The sequence below is a fragment of the Pseudophryne corroboree genome, chromosome 8, assembly GCF_028390025.1.
Source record: "Pseudophryne corroboree isolate aPseCor3 chromosome 8, aPseCor3.hap2, whole genome shotgun sequence".
In the NCBI taxonomy this organism is placed as follows: domain Eukaryota; kingdom Metazoa; phylum Chordata; class Amphibia; order Anura; family Myobatrachidae; genus Pseudophryne; species Pseudophryne corroboree.
In genome coordinates this window covers 18,787,509-18,811,290 of record NC_086451.1, presented here as the reverse complement: position 1 = coordinate 18,811,290, position 23,782 = coordinate 18,787,509, and the positions used below count along the sequence as shown (strand labels likewise).

The 23,782-nt window shown below is 50.5% G+C and overlaps 1 protein-coding gene across 1 annotated transcript in view; it reads right to left on the bottom strand.

Annotated features, from left to right (window-relative positions):
- C5 (complement C5) overlaps positions 1-22,884 on the bottom strand; it is a 105,224-nt gene extending 82,340 nt beyond the window's left edge. The window contains exons 1-6 of the mRNA XM_063935985.1: positions 22,660-22,884; positions 11,125-11,314; positions 10,133-10,298; positions 7,957-8,027; positions 3,445-3,536; positions 68-150 (exon numbers count right to left, since the gene is read on the bottom strand). Of these exons, the coding sequence (XP_063792055.1) occupies positions 68-150; positions 3,445-3,536; positions 7,957-8,027; positions 10,133-10,298; positions 11,125-11,314; positions 22,660-22,727 (670 nt within the window). The 5' untranslated portion in view covers positions 22,728-22,884. The remainder of the gene's footprint in view (positions 1-67; positions 151-3,444; positions 3,537-7,956; positions 8,028-10,132; positions 10,299-11,124; positions 11,315-22,659) is intronic.
- Between the last annotated feature and the right edge of the window lie 898 nt (positions 22,885-23,782).

The following is a 23,782-nucleotide window of genomic DNA, read 5'->3' as shown; positions in this document are numbered from 1 at the left end:
ATTGCTCATATGTAAGATCATTTATTTCCAAGACCCCTCATCAGAATAATTTGCAGAATTAAAATACCGTATTCTTTCACTTCAAACTTGGCAACGGTAGACGTTATATAGTCTTTATCGTAGGCAGCCTCCAGCGTCCAGATCCCATATCTGAGGAGAAACCAGATTACTTTCAGTGCGGGCTTTCTGCTTCTTTGTATGTTATGTATAGTAAATAAGAACCATTTGTCTTAGGGCCTAATTTAGGGGGCCATTCCGAGTTGTTCGCACGCTGCCGTTTTTTGCAGCGCAGCGATCAGGTCACTTCGGCGCATTCATATATGTACTGCAATGTGCAGGCGCGTCGTACGGGTACAAAGCGGATCGTTGCTGAGCGATGGATTTAAGGAAAATCCATTCGCACAGCCGATCGCAAGGAGATTGACAGGAAGAGGGTGTTTGTGGGTGTCAACTGACCGTTTTCAGGGAGTGTTTGGAAAAACGCAGGCGTGTCCAAGCGTTTTCAGGGAGGGTGTCTGACGTCAATTCCGGGCCCGGACAGGCTGAAGTGATCGCAGCGGCTGAGTAAGTCCTGAGCTACTCAGAAACTGCACAAAACTAGCGAGCGATCAACTCGGGATGACCCCCATGGTGTCGTGGTGACGAGTTCTAGGAGGCTGCACTCACTCAGTACAGTGGGTATATCAGCGTGGCACAACAAGCTGACTCATCTGTACAATGGCCCTCATTCCGAGTTGTTCGCTCTGTATTTTTCATCGCATCGCAGTGAAAATCCGCTTAGTACGCATGCGCAATGTTCGCACTGCGACTGCGCCAAGTAACTTTACTATGAAGAAAGTATTTTTACTCACGGCTTTTTCTTCGCTCCGGCGAACGTAATGTGATGTGATTGACAGGAAATGGGTGTTACTGGGCGGAAACACGGCGTTTCAGGGGCGTGTGGCTGAAAACGCTACCGTTTCCGGGAAAAACGCAGGAGTGGCCGGAGAAACGGTGGGAGTGCCTGGGCGAACGCTGGGTGTGTTTGTGACGTCAACCAGGAACGACAAGCACTGAAATGATCGCACAGGCAGAGTAAGTCTGGAGCTACTCTGAAACTGCTAAGTAGTTAGTAATCGCATTATTGCGAATACATCGGTCGCAATTTTAAGAAGCTAAGATTCACTCCCAGTAGGCGGCGGCTTAGCGTGTGTAACTCTGCTAAATTCGCCTTGCGACCGATCAACTCGGAATGAGGGCCAATGTCAGACGACCATGACAAAATACAGGGCAAATACATGTATTATGTTTGCATGCAGGGTAAATACTGGTTGCTTTTGCATGTAGCCCACACATGATGGGCAGCTTAATTCTTACACTGCAATGTAGAAATCAGCTAGGACGCCCTTTCCAAATCTAGCTCTCTACACATGTTACCATACTGCTATTTGGACACTGTCCCGGTGTCCCACCCGTGGGCGGCAGTGTCCCGCCGGCAGGGGGTTGGGGGGAGGGCACGTGGGAGTTTCCACTATTCATCATCCGGTTATTATCCATAATACAGGACCATTATTTCCAGTTCTATATAATTGTGGCACTGTATCTCTACCTAACACAGATCAGCGTGTATTTCATACCTTGTTTTAGATACATAGTATATATGTGTTGTTTTATTGTATGTCATTAATAAATGTAATGATTTATATTCAAAAGCCGTTCTGTATGCCTTTTACATAAGACAGCCAGCGCTGGTGTATATACTTTATAATACTTTTTAACTCTATATAGGAAACTGACCTTCCATACACCAGCTGCTGTTGATAGTGCACCTGAAAATCTCTTTTTTACTTGGGCACCAGGGAGAGCCTGTGATAGGCCATCATTCCAACCTGATCGTTAGCAGGCTACTTTTAACACTGCCGCGATCAGGTAGTCGCCGCCTACAGGGGGAAGGGGTAAACGCTGTGCAGGGGTGCGCTCACTTGTGCAGAAAGCTGCACAAACAAAAGTTTGTGCGGTTTCTGCACAGCTCAGGACTTACTCACCCGCTGCGATCATCCAGGACGGAGCTGACGTCAGGATCCCTCCCTCAAAACGGCTGAGCACGCCTGCGTTCGGCCGGACACTCCCTGAAAACGGTCAGTTGACGCCTCCGGCCAGCCTCTTCCTGTCAATCTTCTTGCGGTCGCGGGTGCGATCACTTTCTTCGATAGTTCTGTCGCTCCCTGAGAGCGGCGCGCCTGCGCATTGTGGTCGCGGCACACGCGCAGTTCAGGCCCGATCGCACCGCTGCAAAAAACTGCAGCATGCAATCGGGTCAGAATGACCCCTATAGATGCCATGCGCATGTGCACAGCATCTAACAGTTCAGGGAGGTGAGCTGGGGGCTGCTCAGGGAGCGCTGGGCACACCCCCAACACAACTAATTTGGGGGTCGTGCCACAAGGCCCTGCCTCTCCACCTGCAGCCCGTCCCCTTTTTGGGTGCCATGTCCCTCTTTCCTCCCTGATGAAGTTGGGAGCTATGGGTGTCATTCCAAATTGATCGTAAATTTAGCACAGCTACGATCATTCACAATGACATGCGGGGGGACGCCCCACATGTCAGTGCCGTCCCCCCCCCCCCCCCCCGCAGAAGTGCAAAGACATCGCGCAGCGGTGATGCCTTTGCACTTCAAGAGTAGCTCCCGACCAGCGCAGCTTTAGCGTGCTGGCCGGGAGCTACTCGTCGCTCCCCGGCCCGCAGCGTCTGTGTGTGATGTCATGCAGCCGCCGTGGCCCACCCCCCCAGCGGTCCGGCCGCCGTCCTGCCCCCTCCCGCCCAGCGACCGCCTCTGTCTCAGAGGCGAACGCTAGGCAATGATCGCTGCATTGCGATAAACTGCGGCGAGCGATCGGGTCAGAATGACCCCCTATGTGTTACATCTGCCACCCTGCAGTGCAGCACGGCTTTACCAAGGCGCAAAGCTGCCCCACTTTTTTGTTTTGAATCAGTAAGGTACTCCCGCTACGCTGCAACCCAGTTACACCACTTCAATCCTAAGGCTTGGTGCTGCTGAAACGTGCATGGCCCGGTATGACTCATATTTGCATATGGTCAGATTTGGTGCATGCGCAGTGCAAAGATGCGCAAGTTTCACTCAGCATTAAGACGTGCGATCAGCTCTACATCAGCCCTCTATATAACTGCAGTGCGGAACTGCTCAGGTAAAGCATGCAACAGCTGATAGCAGAGAAAGATAGCTTACACTAAACTGTAACACAGCACATAACGTAGACACACCCTACAGTCATGGAATAGAGACAAAATTCTGGAAGCGCAGGGCAGCCCCCCTAAGATCAGGACTGTCCCACACTCCCACCTAGACCAGGACAGTCGGTTATAACCACATAGCGCGTCAGGTTAGTAGCTGCCCTGAGCCAGGTAGATCATGATGTTAAATGAAATATAAGGTTATAAATATACCTTGGGTTGGTCGGAAGCTTGAAATCTGGGAAGGAGATTATTCCGGTAGCGTCATGTTCTGAGACGACGTCCATCTTCACTTGTTCAGGGTCCTTTACAAGGAAATGGAAATACAGGAAATCAGAGTATTTATTCCTATACAATGAGTAATAGTCGCTATAAAGAGCTGCGTTCTGCTTCCATCTAGTTGGATGCGAAGGGAGGAGGGGTATAATACTGGTGTGCACAGGGGCGAGCTCACAAGAGCGCAATAAGTATTTCCGGCCTTTGCCAAAAGTTTAAACACCTACCCCCCCCCCCCCCCCAAATCTTAGACCCCTTCGTTCCTGCTCTGTACAATATGTCACGACCACGTCACAACAATTGTACACAATTAGCCCCAAATACCACTAAAAATTAGTTTTTTTTCCGGTCAGAATTGATAGGGTTGGCCTGGTACCTTTCACCCTATATATACTGTACATGTATGTATGTATATATATATATATATATATATACTAGGTGATTCATCGCGCCCTACGGGCGCTCTTCACACCATCGTAAGGGGCTACACCCCCTTAACCCTTGCACATCCTTGTGGCGTGCAATATTTTTATTAAATGGAGTATTACCTCCAATCATAATTGTGTGAGTGGTTAAATATTGCACGGACAAAGGGCGTGCAATGGTTAAGGGGTGGAGGCCCCTTGTAACGGCATGAACAGCGCAGGCAGGACCTGGTGAATCACCTAGTAGGTGCTGTGGTTGGAGGAGTGGCGGGTGCGGGGAAGATGCGGATGGGACCCTGGAGTGCCGCTGGAGGGGCGGTTGCGGTGGTGCCGTAGGTGGGGGAGAGGCTGATGTGGTGGTGCCACAGGTGGGGGAGGGTGCATGGGTGCCATGGGTTGTGGTTCGGAGCCACTGCGGGTGGGGGAGGAGCAGTTGCGGGGGTGTCCCAGGTGGGGGAGGGGCGGATGTGGTGGTGCGGCTGGAGGGGCGGGTGCGGGGTTGCTGCAGGTGGGGGAGGGGGTGTGGGGGGGTGCCACGGATGGGGCCCGGAGATACTTGAGTGGGGGAGGGGTGAGTAATGCTTATCCTGCTTCTCCTCCTGGAAGCAGCTAAGCTGCTGTCCTCCCTTTGGCAGTGGCTCTCCCGGAGACTCGCACAGCAGCCAGTCACTATTAGCGCCGGTGTCCCAACGCGCCGCATTACAGGGAAGAAGATGTACTCAATAAACTACAGCTCCCAGCAGCCCTAAGGGCCAGAATGCTTCGGTGCTAAGGGCTGCTGGGACCTGTAGTTTATTTAGTGCGTCTACTTCCCTGTAATGCGGGGCGTTGGGACACTGGTGCTAACAATAGTGACTGGCTGGCAGAACTGACTGACTCGCTGAATCAATGTAAAAGGTGAGAGTGCTGTGCAGTGTGACACTGCACACAGGCCCGGCGCTAGGCGCTCAGCAAAGGGATGCAGTGCAGGGAGGCACCAGGAAGGAGAGGCGCTCTCCCTGCTCTGCATCCCTGTGCTGAGCTGCTGCTGCTATCCCTGCTGCTGCTGCCAGCTGCTGTCACACATGCAGCGCCACCGGCAGCACAAAACCTCCTCGGCGCCAGCAGCACAAAACCTTCTCTCCCCCTCGGCGCTGACAGCACAAAGCCTCCTCTCCCCCTCGGCGCCGTCAGCACAAAATCTCCTCTCCCCCCTCCCCGTGTGACATTCAGTGGCCGGGAGGGAGCCAAAGTGGGCGGAGCTAGATGGGAGTAAGGGGCGGAGCTAGACGGGACCATGCTGCAACAGGAGGATGAGCTGCTCCAGCTTCGGTCAGCCAGACTTCATTAGATAAGTGTCTGGAAAGAGAGTGATAGTGTGTGTGTGTGTGTGTGTGTGTGTGTGTGTATACATACAGTGTCTGTGTATAATGTATATATGTGTGACTGTCTATGTGTGTAATGTATGTACAGTATGTATGTGTGTGTGTTTGTATATATATTTTGTATATATATTTGTCTGTTGTGTGTGTGTGTGTGTGTGTGTGTGTGTGTGTGTGTGTGTGTGTGTGTGTGTGTGTGTGTACATACAGTGTCTGTGTATAATGTATATATGTGTGACTGTCTATGTGTGTAATGTATGTACAGTATGTATGTGTGTGTGTTTGTATATATATTTTGTATATATATGTGTCTGGTGTGTGTGTGTGTGTGTGTGTGTGTGTGTGTGTGTGTGTGTGTGTGTGTGTGTGTATGTGTGACTGCTGCACAGTAGCGGATCTTGCCACGGGCAAGCAGGACTTTTGCCCGGGGCGCCGCCTTCCGGAGGGTGCCGCACCATGGCAAGATCCGCCACTGCTGTGCCCTCCGCTGCCCGCTGTGTCCCCCTGGCTGTGCGGCTGTGTCTCCTGTGAAGGGAACTAGACGCGTAGCGTCTAGTTTCCCTTTGTGGAGAGGACCTTTGCTGAGCGGTGCGCGATGACGTCATCGCGTTCCGCTCAGCATTTAAGCGGTGCTACTACTGTTCAGGGGGCGTAACTGCCCACGCCCCCTGTATTAAGATATGCCCCCATTTCCTGCCCGGGGCGCAGAGAGGGCTCGAACCAGCCCTGCTGCTGCACAATGTGTGTAAGCAGCACTGGTACGGAGGGCGTTATGTGTGTAAGCGGCACTGGTACAGGGGGCATTACGTGTGTAAGCGTCTCTGGTACAGGGGGCATTACGTGTGTAAGCGTCACTGCTACAGGGGGTGTTACATGTGTAAGCGTCACTGGTACGGAGGGCGTTATGTGTGTAAGCAGTACTGGTAGAGGGCGCATTACGTGTGTAAGCGTCACTGGTACAGGGGGCGTTACGCATCTAAGCGGCACTGGTACAGAGGGCGTTACGTGTGTAAGCGGCACTGGTACAGGGGGCGTTACGTGTGTAAGCGGCACTGGTACAGGGGGCGTTACGCATCTAAGCGGCACTGGTACAGAGGGCGTTACGTGTGTAAGCGTCACTGCTACAGGGGGTGTTACTTGTGTAAGCATCAGTTGTACAGGGGGCATTACTTGTGTAAGCGTCACTGGTACAGGGGGGGCGTGACATGTGTAAGCGTCACTGGTACAGGGGGCATTACATGTGAAAGCGTCACTGGTACAGGGGGCCATGACATGTGTAAGCGTCTCTGGGGTCATTATGTGCGCTGTGCGTTTGTAAAGTATGCGAGGGTGCAAATGTACAGTTTGTAGGGGGGCGCCGAACACTCTAGTACCGGCCCTGACTGCACACCCACTGCACTGCACAGCACTGTCACCTCTTACATTGATTCAGCGTCCATACATTACCCTCCGCGATATCACCCACTCTATCCGTTACATTAACCATCTCGGGATTTCCAGGCCGGCAGGCCAGGTGCTGTGTTGCGGAGTCATAGCCTCTGGGGATCTGGGCGCAGCTGTGGCTGGGAGGCACTTCTGTGACATCACGCGCAGAGGAGGCTCCGGGCCTCAGAGAGTATGCGGCGATGGGAGGGCTATGAAAGCCTTCCGCTGCGCCGCTTTCATACACATCTATGCCGGTGGCCGCAGCAGCTTTTGTTCCACCTGCGCCGCGGCTAGGGAGTGGGGATTGTTGATGCAGGAGGGGGCAGTTGGAGTGGCAGCAAGACATTGGTGATCATTCCGAGTTGATCGCTCGCTAGCAGTTTTTAGCAGCCGTGCAAGCGCTATGCCGCCGCCCACTGGGAGTGTATTTTAGCTTAGCAGAAGTGCGAACGAAGGGATCGGAGAGCGGGTCCAAAAATATTTTGTGCAGTTTCAGAGTAGCTTCAGACTTACTCGGCGCTTGCGATCACTTCAGACCATTCAATTCCTATTTTGACGTCATGAACACGCCCTGCGTTCGGCCAGCCACGCCTGCGTTTTTCCGAACACTCCCTGAAAACGGGCAGTTGAAACCCAGAAACGCCCTCTTCCTGTCAATCACTCTGCGGCTGCCTGTGCGACTGAAAAGCATAGACCCTGTGTAAAACTACATCGTTCGTTGTAATAGTATGCCGCACGTGCGCATTGCGCTGCATACGCATGCGCAGAAGTGCCGAGTTTTTGCCTGATCACTGCACAGCGAACTAATGCAGCTAGCGATCAACTTGGATGGAATGGCCCCCATAGGACGCTGCAGTAAAAGGATGTTTTTTCCCCTATCTACAGCACAGAGACTTGCTGCAGATACAGTGGCGTACCCTCCAGCTGCACCTTTTTGCCAGGTACAGTCCCTTTTTTTTATGGTCTGTACCGTTTTTTGACTCTCCAATCTTCCATTGAAAGTATAGGAAAAGGGGCGTGGACACGCTGCTGTACCCGTGGCCACGCCCCTTTTTGGGATTTGCATCAATGTTTATGTGTAAATTGTTGGAGGGTGTATTGCTGTGGACTGGGTGTGATAGACCTTCCACTAACCCAATGAGAGCTCCTAGCCACGCCCAGCGTTAGAGACCCAGGCACAGAGTCACAGGGCTATTATATAGGAGATATATATATGCATATATAACGGCAAAATTCACCTTGTACGTGACGGTGACAGTCCTGCGCGCTGGTCGCAGTTCTTCGTTCATTGAGTAAACACGAACTTTCACTGTGAAAATAGATTACAATGTCAATCAGCGACGCATTTGGTTTTTAGAATGTACCGTGGTTTATAATATGCCAAAGTCCTGTTGTCACGCTTCACAATATTAATATAACCAGCACTAGCGACACCGGTTTTCACCAGCGGGATCTGCTCTCTAGAATGGAAGCACATGTCGGTAGCCATATTGGATGAGATCCGGCTACGAAGAGCCGCCAGTAGCGGCTATATGACTTCCATCATCACTTGGCTTTAACTGGGGTCTAATTAAAAATCTATTTGATTGATGTCATGTGACATTTTCAAGCGTACGAAAACGAAACCTATCCTAAAAGGTAGTCCCCATTATTCTGAAAGGGGACTGCAGTCTGACTCTATGTATCTAGCAATCTGCAGAAAGCATAATTCTTGTATTCTGGCCCCAATGGCTAATACCATGTTAGATGGTGTTTGGCATTTTGTGCCTGTGGAGACATTCTCACAGGAGAGGGATCTTGCGATCCCTCTCCAGCAGCCTCCGTCCTCCGCTGTAGACTATCGTAAAGTGACACTGCCGCACTTTACCTCTTATGGGACCTGCGGTCATGGCAATGAAGGTTTCATACATAGGATCCATAAATATGTAAAATGCGAATAAACAGGAACATACATGTGCACCGGGCCCCTTTATCTGGGCAAAGCTCTCCCTCCGAGCTTTGCATCTTACCTTGTAACAAGCAGTTCCATCCTCTTCCGCAGTGGCGCCATCTTCCCAGTGATATTTCGGAAGATGGCACACACACAAGAGAGCAAAGGCTATGACACAGACAGGGCTGTCATCAGAAACTGTGGGGCCCAGGACTGACAAAATAGGCAGGGCCCCCCCCTTCCCCCCAAAAAAAGTATTCACGCCTCAGCATAACACCCCTATGTGACATCACACGCCATGACATTACATATAAGTGGAGTGCCGTGGACTTGCAGGAACGAATCACCAATGCCCGGGGAAGGCTTGCTGTTAAGAAGTCCTCCTTCCTCATTGGCCTGCTGTTGTTGGGCAGCTGGTGCAGCCTTCCAGTCATTGGTGGTAGGAACCAGGGGTGGGCCCCCTTCACTGCCTGGGCCCGGAACTCTAGTGCCGGCTGTCCCCCCCCCCCCCTAATGGCAGCCCTGGACACAAGGTCTGTACTTTCTCTGCACAGCGCCATCTCCCTGAAGATGTCACTGAGAAGATGGCACCGCTGCATAGGATGACCTGCTTGCCAGCACAAGGTAGGGGTGTGCACCCATTGTAAATCCACTCTGCCTCGTTGCACCTGTATTTGATGTGCAGGGAGTGTGTGTTAGTATAGGTGGTAGTGAATACAGACTGCAGGCTCCCCTGGGGCAGGGAATGATTGCAATATTCTCTGCAAAGCGCTGTAGAATATGTGTGCGCTCAGGGGTGTAGCGAGGGTGGCTCTGATGGAGCGCGAGCTCCGGGGCGCCAGAAGAGTTAGAGGGCGCGCCGTTGAGTAACATATATATGCGGCTCTACTGTGGCATAACGTGTATAAACGTCTCTACTGTGGGGTAACATGTATAAGTGGCTCTACTGTGGCATAAAATGTATAAGGGGCTATACTGTGTGGCCTAATGTGTATAAGGGACTCTACTGTGGTGTAAAGTGTATAAGGGGTACTACTGTGGTGTAATTTGAAAAACGGACAATACTGTGCTATGTAATCTGAATTGGTACTATTTTGTGGCCACACCCTTCCCCATGAAGCCACACACCTATATTTTTGTGGTGTGCCCTGGGCACGCACTGTTCCTATTTTGAACATGGGGCGCCCAAAGGTAACTTTCGCCCTCAAATCTACAAGATCTACAACTGGCCCTGATACCAATTTAGGATTTTAAAATATTTTTTATTTTCAAATGTAACACGCACTTAATTCAGTACAGGAGAGGGGGCACCGAAAACATACCCTTGCTCCGGGCACCATGGCACCTAGCTACACCTCTGTGTGCGCTATATAAATAACCACACAGCCCAGAAAAACCTTATTTGTCGAACCTGAACATCTCTTTGCAGAATTAAAATGAAATAATAAGTGCATTTAGGAAGTGTGAGAATTCTGTGACTTTACCGGACTGGGTGGGAGTGTAGATGGGTTTATCTGTCTGGATGAAAAGGAATCCGTTCTGGTGAGTAACGGGAACAGTCTCCTCCTTAGTGAAAGATTTAGACTGAGCCTCCAAATACACAAACTGCTGTTTTCCATCCGTTGCCCGAGGTAAGTCACTTGGCTGAATCTACAACACAGAGGAGCTCGAATCACAGCAGGTAAATTATTATTGCAATAGTAACGATGTGTAGACAATCATCCACTGGCTGATTATTGATTGACGCCACCAGGAACACCCCCACACATATTCTTCAGTACAGTATCCCGCCCCTCCAGTACGTGCGATAAGGAACGGTTTTACTGTTAGGCAGCTGCCTAGGGCACCTGGATCGGAGGGCACCACTGAGTCTGCCTATCAGTAAATTGAAGGATGCCTTTGTACTTGATGCAGGTGGTGGCTGTGGAATTTATAAGGTGCAATCTCCACACTTTCCCTTTAGGGACAAGGAATTGGGTCTTGGTGGAGGTGGGGGAGGGGCAGTAGGCTGACGATTTGCCTAGGGTGCCGAGAAACCGACACTGCGTGCAATAGTGCTGCCTGAAACACCCAGGTCAACCCATCATAAGCAGCAACATTTGTCCCCTCTATAACTAAAGCCAGTGCTGACCTTTGCGCACTGCGGAGGTCCACATTCGCCCCTTTCCTCTGTCTTTAATCCCCCTCCCCACCCTGCTCTCTCCCCATCCTCATTTTTAACAATTATTTGAATGTGCTAAGTGGGAGATGTATCAAAACGTGGAGAGTAATAAAGTAGAGAGAGAGATCAAGTACCAACCAATCAGCTCCTAACTGCCATGTTACAGCCAGGCTGTGTTTGAAAAATGACAGTTGGGAGCTGATTGGTTGGGGTGGGAATATCGGCAATGACAGTTCCGTTGTGCTAGTGTTAATATAACTTGTTTCTTATGTATGAATGAAGCACATGCGTACCAGTGGGAGGACACACACCTACCTGGAGGTTTGCTAACCCTTGGAAGTTGTTGCCTGGCGTCAGCTGCAGGGATTGGGAGGTGAATAACCTTCTGTCTGGGTAACTATACAAAGAAAGTTTAATGGGGAGATCTTCTTGTTGTCTGAAAGCCTGAACAAGCACCGTCTCTTGAGCTCCAATTCGCCATAACCGAGGCGCCATCACAATGTACCTGCGAGAAAGAAAACAGCATTCAGAATGGTGATGACAGAAGGGACCATGACGCAAACAAGAGTGTTCCTTGCTTTATGTGTTTGCCGACAGATACGCATATAGGGGGTCATTCCGAGTTGATCGTAGCTGTGCTAAATTTAGCACAGCTACGATCAGGCACTCAGACATGCGGGGGGACGCCCAGCACAGGGCTAGTCCGCCCCGCATGTCAGTGCCGCCCCCCCTCCCCCACCCCCGCAGAAGTGCAAAGGCATCGCACTGCGGCGATGCCTTTGCACTTTAAGGGTAGCTCCTGACCAGTGCAGCTTTAGCGTGCTGGCCGGGAGCTACTCGTCGCTCCCCGGCCCGCAGCAGCTGCGTGTGACGTCACGCAGCCGCCGCGGCCCGCCACCCCCAACTGTCCGGCCACGCCTGCATTGGCCGTACCGCTCCCCCTAAATGGCGGCTTAACGCCGCCGTCCAGCCCCCTCCCGCCCAGCGACCGCCTCTGCCTCAGAGGCGATCGCTAGGCAACGACGGATGGCAAGCGCCGTCCGCGCATGCGCAGCTCTGACCCGATCGCTGCACTGCGACAAACTGCAGCGAGTGATCGGGTCGGAATGACCCCCATAGGTGTCTCTCTATCTGTACTGACAGACACAGGGGAATGGGTGACGAGAGAGCCACCAGAAGGGTCCATTGTGTGTGACAGGTTCTGTATAGCGCAGTGTTGCTCATAAGAGTCTCGTCTACATATTAATAGCAGCAGGAAGACTTTTATGAGTGACATATTTCTATGATGCCGTTGTCTGAGTAGGGCATCATATACCAAATTAAAGTTCTTGGCCCATAGAATTGCAGAAACATTTTGGCGTTGTAATTGGTTGCTTCATTTCGGAGTTATGTGGCAAAACGTCATTTACAATGCATCACCATTGTGCTCTGGAAAATGTGACAGTTGGTGAACTCTCCCTGTGCACTTGTTGGGTGACCTGGAACATGTGACCCGCTGGGTGGTCTGGTAACTGTGACTGTTATTTGCAGCAACCCACTAAGCAGTTATTTTTCCAAATTTGACTTTTAAGTGCGCGAGAGAAAGTGCCAAATGTTCCGCCCAGCAAACCTTTGTCCGTTGAGACCAGGCACATCACCTAGTTTATGTGTTTCAGCCTGTCGCTCTGCCTGTGTGCAGCATTGTTCACAGTGCTCTGCTCTCTGGACAGATGGTTGTGCAACATTACAAATATCCCACCCTGGCTGAGTGGCTCTGGCTGAGCCTGAGTGTGCGAGAGTGAGGCTGCTGCTGACTCAGAGAAGATAGGCAAGTTGGCATGATCCAATCCTTTCCACTTCCTGTCCCTGGGCCTGCAGACAGGACTTGCGAGGTGAGATACTGGAGGCTGCAGTGACAGGGGGGCAGGAAGCTGGAGTGACAGGGGGGCAGGAAGCTGGAGTGACAGGGTGGCAGGAGAGACAGGGGGGGCAGGAAGCTGGAGTGACAGGGGGGCAGGAAGCTGGAGTGACGGGGGCAGGAAGCCTGAGTGACAGGGGGGCAGGAAGCTGGAGTGACAGGGGGGCAGGAAGCTGGAGTGACAGGGGGGCAGGAAGCTGGAGTGACGGGGGCAGGAAGCTGGAGTGACACGGCGGCAGGAGTGACGGGGGCAGGAAGCTGGAGTGACAGGGGGACAGGAAGCTGGAGTGACATGGTGGCAGGAGTGACGTGGGCAGGAAGCTGGAGTAACAGGGGGACAGGAAGCTGGAGTGACATGGTGGCAGGAGGCTGTAGTGACAGGATGACAGGAAGCTGGAGGGGACACAGGTGGCAGGAAGTTACACAGGGTACACAAGTCTAGTTGAACCTTTGTGGTGATGACATTGGTTATATGACTACACAAACAGGCATCTTCCAGGTCATGTGGTCTCCAACATAAATAGATAACTGACTTTCTCTGACGTCCTAAGTGGATGCTGGGACGCCGTAAGGACCATGGGGAATAGCGGCTCCGCAGGAGACTGGGCACAACTAAAAGAAAGCTTTAGACTACTGGTGTGCACTGGCTCCTCCCACCATGACCCTCCTCCAGACTCCAGTTAGAATCTTGTGCCCGGCTGAGCTGGATGCACACTAGGGGCTCTCCTGAGCTCCTAGAAAGAAAGTATATTTTAGGTTTTTTATTTTACAGTGAGATCTGCTGGCAACAGACTCACTGCAGCGAGAGACTAAGGGGAGAAGAAGCGAACCTACCTAACTGGTGGTAGCTTGGGCTTCTTAGGCTACTGGACACCATTAGCTCCAGAGGGATCGACCACAGGACCCGACCTCGATGTTCGGTCCCGGAGCCGCGCCGCCGGCCCCCTTACAGAGCCAGAAGCAAGAAGTGTTCCGGAAAATCGGCGGCAGAAGACTTCTGTCTTCAACAAGGTAGCGCACAGCACTGCAGCTGTGCGCCATTGCTCCTCATGCACACCTCACACTCTGGTCACTGATGGGTGCAGGGCGCTGGGGGGGGGGCGCCCTGAGGGCAATATAATACACCTTGGCTGGCAAATCTACACCATATATAGTCAGGAAGGCTATATAGGTGTAAAAATACCCCTGCCAGAATTCCAGAAAAAGCGGGAGAAGTCCGCCGGAAAAGGGGCGGGGCCATCTCCCTCAGCACACTGGCGCCATTTTTCCCTCACAGCTCTGCTGGAAGGACGCTCCCTGGCTCTCCCCTGCAGTGTCAAGCTACATAAGGGTAAAAAAGAGAGGGGGGGCACTAAATTTAGGCGCAATATATATATATATATATATATATATATATATATATATATATAAGCAGCTATAAGGGAAAAACACTCATTTATAGTGGGATCCCTGTGTTATATAGCGCTCTGGTGTGTGCTGGCATACTCTCTCTCTGTCTCCCCAAAGGGCTTTGTGGGGTCCTGTCCTCTGTCAGAGCATTCCCAGTGTGTATGCGGTGTGTCGGTACGGCTGTGTCGACATGTTTGATGAGGAGGCTTATGTGGAGGCGGAACAGATGCCGATAAATGTGATGTCACCCCCTGCGGGGTCGACACCTGAGTGGATGGTTCTGTGGAAGGAATTACGCGACAGTGTCGACTCCTTGCATAAAAGGTTTGACGACATACCAAATGTGGGACAGCCGGATTCTCAGCCTGTGCCTGCCCAGGCGTCTCAAAAGCCATCAGGGGCTCTAAAACGCCCGCTACCTCAGATGGCAGACACAGATGTCGACACGGATACTGACTCCAGTGTCGACGACGATGAGACTAATGTATCTTCCAATAGGGCCACACGTTATATGATTGAGACAATGAAAAATGTGTTGCATATTTCTGATGTTACCCCGGGTACCACAAAAAAGGGTATTATGTTTGGAGAGAAAAAACTACCAGTTGTTTTTCCTCCATCTGAGGAATTAAATGAAGTGTGTGAAGAAGCGTGGGCTTCCCCTGATAAGAAACTGGTAATTTCTAAGAGGTTACTAATGGCGTACCCTTTCACGCCAGAGGATAGGTCACGTTGGGAAACATCCCCTAGGGTGGATAAAGCACTCACACGCTTGTCAAAGAAGGTGGCACTACCGTCTCCGGATACGGCCGCCCTGAAAGAATCTGCTGATAGAAAGCAGGAGGCTATCCTGAAGTCTATATATACACACACAGGTGTTATACTGAGACCAGCTATTGCTTCAGCATGGATGTGCAGTGCTGCAGCTGCGTGGTCAGATTCCCTGTTGGAAAATATTGATACCCTAGACAGGGACACTATATTGCTAACCGTATAGCATATTAAAGACGCACTCTTATACATGAGGGATGCACAGAGGGATATTTGCCTGCTGGCATCTAAAATAAGTGCAATGTCCATTTCTGCCAGGAGACGGTTATGGACTCGGCAGTGGACAGGAGATGCAGATTCTAAAAGGCACATGGAAGTTTTGCCTTATAAGGGTGAGGAGTTGTTCGGGGATGGTCTCTCGGACCTCGTTTCCACAGCAACAGCTGGGAAGTCTACATTTTTACCCCATGTTCCCTCACAGCCAAAGAAAGCACCGTATTATCAGGTACAGTCCTTTCGGCCCAATAAGGGCAAGCGGGTTAAGGGCGCGTCCTTTCTGCCCAGAGGCAGAGGTAGAGGGAAAAAGCTGCAGCATACAGCCAGTTCCCAGGAGCAAAAGTCCTCCCCCGCTTCCTCTAAGTCCACAGCATGACGCTGGGGCTCCACAGGCAGAGCCAGGTACGGTGGGGGCCCGTCTCAAAAATTTCAGCAATCAGTGGGCTCGCTCACGGGTGGATCCCTGGATCTTTCAAGTAGTATCTCAGGGGTACAAGCTGGAATTCGAGACGTCTCCCCCCCGCCGTTTCCTCAAATCTGCCTTACCAACAACTCCCTCAGGCAGGGAGGCAGTGTTACAGGCAATTCACAAGCTGTATTCACAACAGGTGATAGTAAAGGTGCCCCTACTTCAACAAGGACGGGGTTACTATTCCACAATGTTTGTGGTACCGAAACCGGACGGTTCGGTGAGACCCATTTTAAATTTGAAATCCTTGAACACGTATATAAAAAAATTCAAGTTCAAGATGGAATCGCTCAGTGGGGTTATTGCAAGCCTGGACGAGGGGGATTACATGGTATCACTGGACATCAAGGATGCTTACCTGCATGTCCCCATTTACCATCCTCACCAGGAGTACCTCAGATTTGTGGTACAGGATTGTCATTACCAATTCCAGACGTTGCCGTTCGGTCTATCCACGGCTCCGAGGGTCTTTACCAAGGTAATGGCCGAAATGATGATACTCCTTCGAAAGAAAGGAGTTTTAATTATCCCGTACTTGGACGATCTCCTGATAAAGGCGAGATCCAGGGAGCAGTTGTTGGTCGGGGTAGCACTATCTCGGGAGGTGCTACAACAGCACGGCTGGATTCTGAATATTCCAAAGTCACAGCTGGTCCCTACGACACGTCTACTGTTCCTGGGGATGGTTCTGGACACAGAACAGAAAAAAGTGTTTTTCCCGGAGGAGAAGGCCAAGGAGCTGTCATCTCTAGTCAGAGGCCTCCTAAAACCAAAACAGGTGTCGGTGCATCACTGCACGTGGATCCTGGGAAAGACGGTAGCTTCCTACGAAGCAATTCCATTCGGCAGGTTCCATGCAAGAACCTTTCAGTGGGACCTGTTGGACAAGTGGTCCGGATCGCATCTTCAGATGCATCGGCTGATAACCCTGTCTCCAAGGACCAGGGTGTCTCTGCTGTGGTGGCTGCAGAGTGCTCATCTTCAAGAGGGCCGCAGGTTCGGCATACAGGACTGGGTCCTGGTGACCACGGATGCCAGCCTTCGAGGCTGGGGGGCAGTCACACAGGGAAGAAACTTCCAAGGAAAACCCCTGCTTCAAAACCAGCCGGTACTGATCCAGTCAGACAACATCACGGCGGTCGCCCATGTAAACCGACAGGGCGGCACGAGAAGCAGGACGGCGATGGCAGAAGCCACAAGGATTCTCCGATGGGCGGAAAATCACGTGTTAGCACTGTCAGCGGTGTTCATTCCGGGAGTGGACAACTGGGAAGCAGACTTCCTCAGCAGGCACGACCTCCACCCGGGAGAGTGGGGACTTCATCCAGAAGTCTTCCAACTGATTGTAAACCATTGGGAAAGGCCACAGGTGGACATGATGGCGTCCCGCCTAAACAAAAAGCTAGAAAAGGATTGCGCCAGGTCAAGAGACCCGCAGACGATAGCTGTTGACGCTCTAGTGACACCGTGGGTGTTCCGGTCGGTTTATGTGTTCCCTCCTCTTCCTCTCATACCAAAGGTACTGAGGATAATAAGGAGAAGAGGAGTAAGAACTATACTCATTGTTCCGGATTGGCCAAGAAGAGCTTGGTACCCGGAACTTCAAGAAATGATCTCAGGGGACCCGTGGCCTCTGCCGCTCAGACAGAACCTGCTGCAGCAGGGGCCCTGTCTGTTCCAAGACTTACCGCGGCTGCGTTTGACGGCATGGCGGTTGAACACCGGATCCTGAAGGAAAAGGGCATTCCGGAGGAAGTCATTCCTACGCTGATTAAAGCTAGGAAAGAAGTAACCGCAAACCATTATCACCGCATATGGCGAAAATATGTTGCGTGGTGTGAGGCCAGGAAGGCCCCAATGGAAGAATTTCAGCTGGGCCGTTTCCTGCACTTTCTACAGTCAGGGGTGATTATGGGCCTAAAATTGGGTTCCATTAAGGTCCAGATTTCGGCTCTATCGATTTTCTTCCAGAGAGAACTGGCTTCACTACCTGAAGTTCAAACTTTTGTTAAGGGAGTGCTGCATATTCAGCCCCCTTTTGTGCCTCCAGTGGCACCTTGGGATCTCAACGTGGTGTTGGATTTCCTAAAGTCACATTGGTTTGAGCCACTTAAAACCGTGGAATTGAAATATCTCACGTGGAAAGTGGTCATGTTGTTGGCCTTGGCTTAGGCCAGGCGTGTATCAGAATTGGCGGCTTTGTCATGTAAAAGCCCTTATCTGATTTTCCATATGGATAGGGCAGAATTGAGGACTCTTCCCCAATTTCTCCCTAAGGTGGTATCAGCTTTTCATCTGAACCAACCTATTGTGGTGCCTGCGGCTACTAAAGACTTGGAGGCTTCCAAGTCGTTGGATGTAGTCAGGGCCCTGAAAATTTATGTTTCCAGGACAGCTGGAGTCAGAAAGACTGACTCGCTATTTATCCTGTATGCGCCCAACAAGTTGGGTGCACCTGCTTCAAAGCAGACTATTGCTCGCTGGATCTGTAGTACGATTCAGCTTGCACATTCTGCGGCTGGACTGCCGCATCCTAAATCAGTGAAAGCCCATTCCATGAGGAAGGTGGGCTCTTCTCTTGGGCGGCTGCCCGAGGGGTCTCGGCTCTTCAACTTTGCCGAGCAGCTACTTGGTCGGGGTCAAATACGTTTGCAAAATTCTATAAGTTTGACACCCTGGCTGAGGAGGACCTAGAGTTTGCCCATTCGGTGCTGCAGAGTCATCCGCACTCTCCCGCCCGTTTGGGAGCTTTGGTATAATCCCCATGGTCCTTACGAAGTCCCAGCATCCACTTAGGACGTCAGAGAAAATAAGAATTTACTCACCGGTAATTCTATTTCTCGTAGTCCGTAGTGGATGCTGGGCGCCCATCCCAAGTGCGGATTTTCTGCAATACTTGTAAATAGTTATTGTTTAACTAAAGGGTTATTGTTGAGCCATCTGTTGAGAGGCTCAGTTGTTATCATACTGTTAACTGGGTATTGTATCACGAGTTATACGGTGTGATTGGTGTGGCTGGTATGAGTCTTACCCGGGATTCAAAATCCTTCCTTATTGTGTCAGCTCTTCCGGGCACAGTATCCTAACTGAAGTCTGGAAGAGGGTCATAGTGGGAGGAGCCAGTGCACACCAGTAGTCTAAAGCTTTCTTTTAGTTGTGCCCAGTCTCCTGCGGAGCCGCTATTCCCCATGGTCCTTACGGAGTCCCAGCATCCACTACGGACTACGAGAAATAGAATTACCGGTGAGTAAATTCTTATTTAAGACTGCCCAGGAAGGATCAATTTCTTCACAGGTTCCCCAAGAGCCAGGATTTATAGGGGGGGTTTCCAAATGCAGTCCACAGTCTCCCACTTTACGGAACATTGGAGCAAGTGCCAGAGTCTGGGGGAGCGGTAGAAGAACCTAGTACTGACCCTGGACATTAATGTAAACATTGGTCTATTTCTACACTGGACACTGTATGGGATACAGTATTTATATTTCACACTATAAATGGTCTGTAGTGATGAGGAACCTTTGGCACTTCAGCTGTTGTTGAACTACAAATCCCAGCATGCCCTGCTACAGTTTTAGCATGGCCAAATAGCAAAACTGAAGCAGGGCATGCTGGAATGTGTAGTTCAACAACAGCTGGAGGGCCGAAGGTTCCCCATCACTGGTCTATAGTATAAGCTGTATCAAACATATTTAACTAATATAAATAAAAAAAAGTGGTCAGGAAAAGGTTAAACAACCCATAATAAAATTAAAAAAATACACAATCATAATAGAGCCAGTAGGAGACAGAACTGCAGTTTCCAAGAACACATTCTCCCACCTCATGGTAAGGCGCCTGTCTCTACTTCCTGACAGCTACTCTCTGGTCCCATGCAGTGATTGAGGGCTCAGATTTACACACACAGCAAGCTTTGTAGGAGAAGCTGCTACCACCGAGCACGTGCAGCAGTTCAATTCAATTCAGGACTTCTCACACGCCGAAGGCGCGCGCTCCCGAAAAAGGGGGCATGGCCTTAGCAAAAGGGGCATGGCTTCACAGGAATGCTACAATCGTGAGCCACGCCTGTTTTCCATCACTGTGGGAGCTGCTGACATGCCCCCAGTCTGTCTCCCGTGAATAGAATCTTTTCACCATAGAAGCTGCGAGTGACGGAGCCTCCCAACTGCTCTACCACCACCACCACCACCACCGCAGCCAAGAGGAGAGGGGTTTCCGGGCAACCGCTGCAGAGAAACCACCAAATAGGTTAAAAAAAAACATGAGATTATCCACGATTTTCTCTCTTGGCGCTTGTACAATATAAAAATATATGAAGTTCAGCTTTCCAGCAGCAAGTGAAAAAGTGCGTACTAGGCTTATATAAGTGTATCAATTATAAAAAGAAAGAATCGTGGCTACGTCTGTGCCTGGTCCGTGATGCGCACTTGCCCCATTGACTACAATGGGAGCTTTTCTGTGCACTCCCGTAACAGGCAGTAGCGGATCTTGCCACGGGCGAGCAAGGCTTTTGCCCAGGGCGCCACCTTCCGGAGGGCGCCGGCACCATCCGGAGGGCGCCGCACCATGGCAAGATCCGCTACTGTGCCCCCTGCAGTGTCTTGCGCTGGTCCCCCGCTGTGAAGGGAACTAGACGCTACGCGTCTAGTTTGCCTTCGTGGAGAAGACCTTTGCTGTGCGGTGCGCGATGATGTCATCGCGCACCGCACAGCATTGTGGTACTGACATAGACGCTATGGGTCTTAATTGACCTCTAGTCTCTGTCTATGCTGTCATGACGTCTCTCCCATAGATCCGAGGAGAGGAGCGGCGCCGGCGGAGGTCTGCAGCGGTCGGGAATCAGGAGCGGGGATTGTAAGTATTATTTTATTTTATTTTTTCTTTCAGCGATGCTACAGGGGGCACAAACGGGGGCGTAACTGGCCACGCCCCGTATGAAGCCACGTCCCTATTTTTTTTTGCCCGGGGCGCCACAAGGGCTAGAACCGGCCCTGGTAACGGGCCTAGGCGCCGGACTGTCTGCTGGGAGTGCATGTTTGCAATGGAGCCGCCCTAGTTGAGAGTGTCTCCATCTGTGTGTACGCTGATAAGTGATATATGTCTGATATATGTCACTACATCTGCTGTCCATTAATAAAATACATACAGGCTCAAATTAGGATTATTGTGTATTTTACTTCCCAAATTCTTTACCTCCCAAAAACGAAAACAAACCTAAAAAAAACCTCTTATAAATTATTATAAATAATCTTCAAAAACAGATGTGAGAATTCTCCAATCCAATGAAAAATGCCTATTCGTGGTACTCGCAGCGGGAGTTTAGGAATTGTCTGTGAGAGAGGTGCACGAAAAAGTGGGGTGACCTTGGTAGACCCCCAAAAAGTGTCAATTTTGTTTGCAGAATCATACAGCAGGCTGTTAAGGGGCCAAACATAAGCAATTAATTGGGGCAATGTGGAGTTTTGCAGACGATTGTGTAAATAAATCTGCAATGTATGCGGTACACAGATCACAAATTCCAACAAAAAAAAGTGATTGGGATTAGTAAATCAGGTTGCCCAACATGTTGGATTTTACAGATCAATTGGGGCTGTAGATTGCTAGTGTATGGTAACAATCAGCAGCTTTGCAGACCGTTATCTAGTAAACTGATGAGTCTTTCAAGATTGGCAGATCAGTATTTGCTGAAAATGATCTGCAAATTGCTGAGACTTATCTGTAATGTGGGGTCATTCCGAGTTGATCGTAGCTGTGCTAAATTTAGCACAGCTACGATCATTCACACTGACATGCGGGGGGACGCCCAGCACTAGTCCGCCACGTATGTCAGTGCCCCCTCCCCCCCGCAGACATGCAAAGGCATCGCACAGCGGCGATGCCTTTGCGCTTCAAGAGTAGCTCCCGACCAGCGCAGCTTTAGCTACTCGTCGCTCCCCGGCCCGCAGCGGCTGCGTGTGACGTCACGCAGCCGCCGCAGCCCGCCCCCCCCCCCCCAGCGGTACGGCCACGCCTGCGTTGGCCGGACCGCTCCCCCTAAACGGCGGCTTAACGCCGCCGTTCAGCCCCCTCCCGCCCAACGACCGCCTCTGCCTCAAAAATGATAAAGCAACTTTTTTTCTTTTACTGGCATATGAAAAAAAAAAGTACGAAAAAATAGTATTTGGGGATACTTTGAGGCGACTTTAAAAAATGTAAAATATAAGTTAAAAAGCCATTGTTTAAAAAAAAAAAAAATACTCTACATTTGGGGTGCATAAAGAAACAAAAAAAGTTGACTTGAGGGGTAATTTGATGCCATTTTAGTTTAACTGATACAATTAATATAATTAATGGACTAATTAAGCTATTAGGAAACTTCCATTTGCCTAAGTAGTAATTAGGACGGAAGGGGGGGGGGGGGTTAAGGGGTTATGTATGGTGTCACATTGTTGCACTGAGGTAATGGGTTCGATTCCCACCACTGCCCTGTGTGGAGTTTGTATATTCTCCCCGTGCTTGCCTGGGTTTCCTCCCACATTCCAAACAAATACTGGTAGGTTAATTGGCTCCAAATTAAAACTAAGCCTAGCGTGAATGTGTGTGCGTGTACTTGTGGTAGGGAATATAGGGGCAGATGTATTAACCTGGAGAAGGCATAAGGAAGTGATAAACCAGTGATATGTGCAAGGTGATAAAGGAACCAGCCAATCAGATCCTAACTGTTCATTTACATATTGGAACTGATTGGCTGGTGCGTTTATCACCTTGCACATATCACTGGTTTATCACTTCCTTATGCCTTCTCCAGGTTAATACATCTGCCCCATAGAGTGTAAGCTCCACTGGGGCAGGGACTGATGTGAATGGCCAAATACTCTCTGTAAAGAAGGACTGTGCAGGGATTGGCAACCTATGGCTTTCCAGCTGTTGTAGAACTAGAAATCCCAGCGTACCCTACCAGCCTCCTAATTCCATAATTACTGCCTGAGAATGCTGCAATGTGGTATTTGTTGTTCACCACAGGTCAGATCAGTGAAATACGCGGTAAAGGAAATAATACAGTAATGCTTACGTTTGCTCCTGGCATTGGCTCCTTCCATACAGCGCTAGGAGGAATGCAGCTATGTGTAAGAGGGTCATTGTGGGCTTTGCCGAGGTGGCATGGGTGAGAGCTCACACGGGAGGCTTAGGATCCGGCAGTGCGCTGATGTGAGGCTGAGGAGAGGCAGTGCGCTGATGTGAGGCTGAGGAGAGGCAGTGCGCTTATGTGAGGCCGAGGAGACCTCTGTCGGACATAGACACTTTCAGGTACTTTGCCCTTTAGGTCAGCGATTGGTCGGCAAGGACGTATTCTGCCTCTGTTTAGACACTGATTGGAATGTGTACTGATCCTATTTGCAATTGTAAAGGAGGGTCGGGTAAATTATCTCTGACTGTTCTGGAGAATACACAGGGATATGTTTACAACCCAACGCACTACTGCCCAGTTATCCATTTCCCAGGCAATTCTGCCGGCGGTGCCGTACGATTGGCACAATTGCCTACTTTTGAAAAAGCATTTCAGAGTGACTGTGAACGCAACACCTATGAGAACGGCGTCACAGCAGGCGTGTACTGCGTCGCCTGGGGGCCGTGTCATGAAATGAATTTACATCCGTACGTACATGAGCCCCAAAGCAGTTAGTGAGATCTACTTGTTGATAAAATGACCACGTGGACTTTTAACCAGAAGAATGCAGCCCAGCACTTACAATGGCGTGAAGAGCGCAGAAACTGGACAGGGTTTGGCGATTGCCAGGAGAACGTCTGATGCCAGAGTGTACAGTGCTTACAGTACAGCATGGAGGTGGTGGCGTTATGCTGTGGGGCTGGTTCAGCTGGAATGGGTCCACTAGTTGTAATGCATGGTCACATTAACTCTGAGAAGTACAGAGATGTTCTCCATAACTCTGTGCTCCCTGCATTGTGGCAGTTCTATGGAAACAACAAATGTTTTTTATCAGGACGACAAAGGGCAGTATGGATAATGGGCAGCACGGATGGTGTAATGGTTAGCATTACCGCATCACAGCACTGAGGTCGTGGGTTCCATTCCCACCATGATCCGGTGATGAGTTTATATGTTCTCCATGTACTTGCGTGGGTTTCCTCTGGGTACTCCGGTTTCCTCCCACAATCCAAAAATATACTGGTTG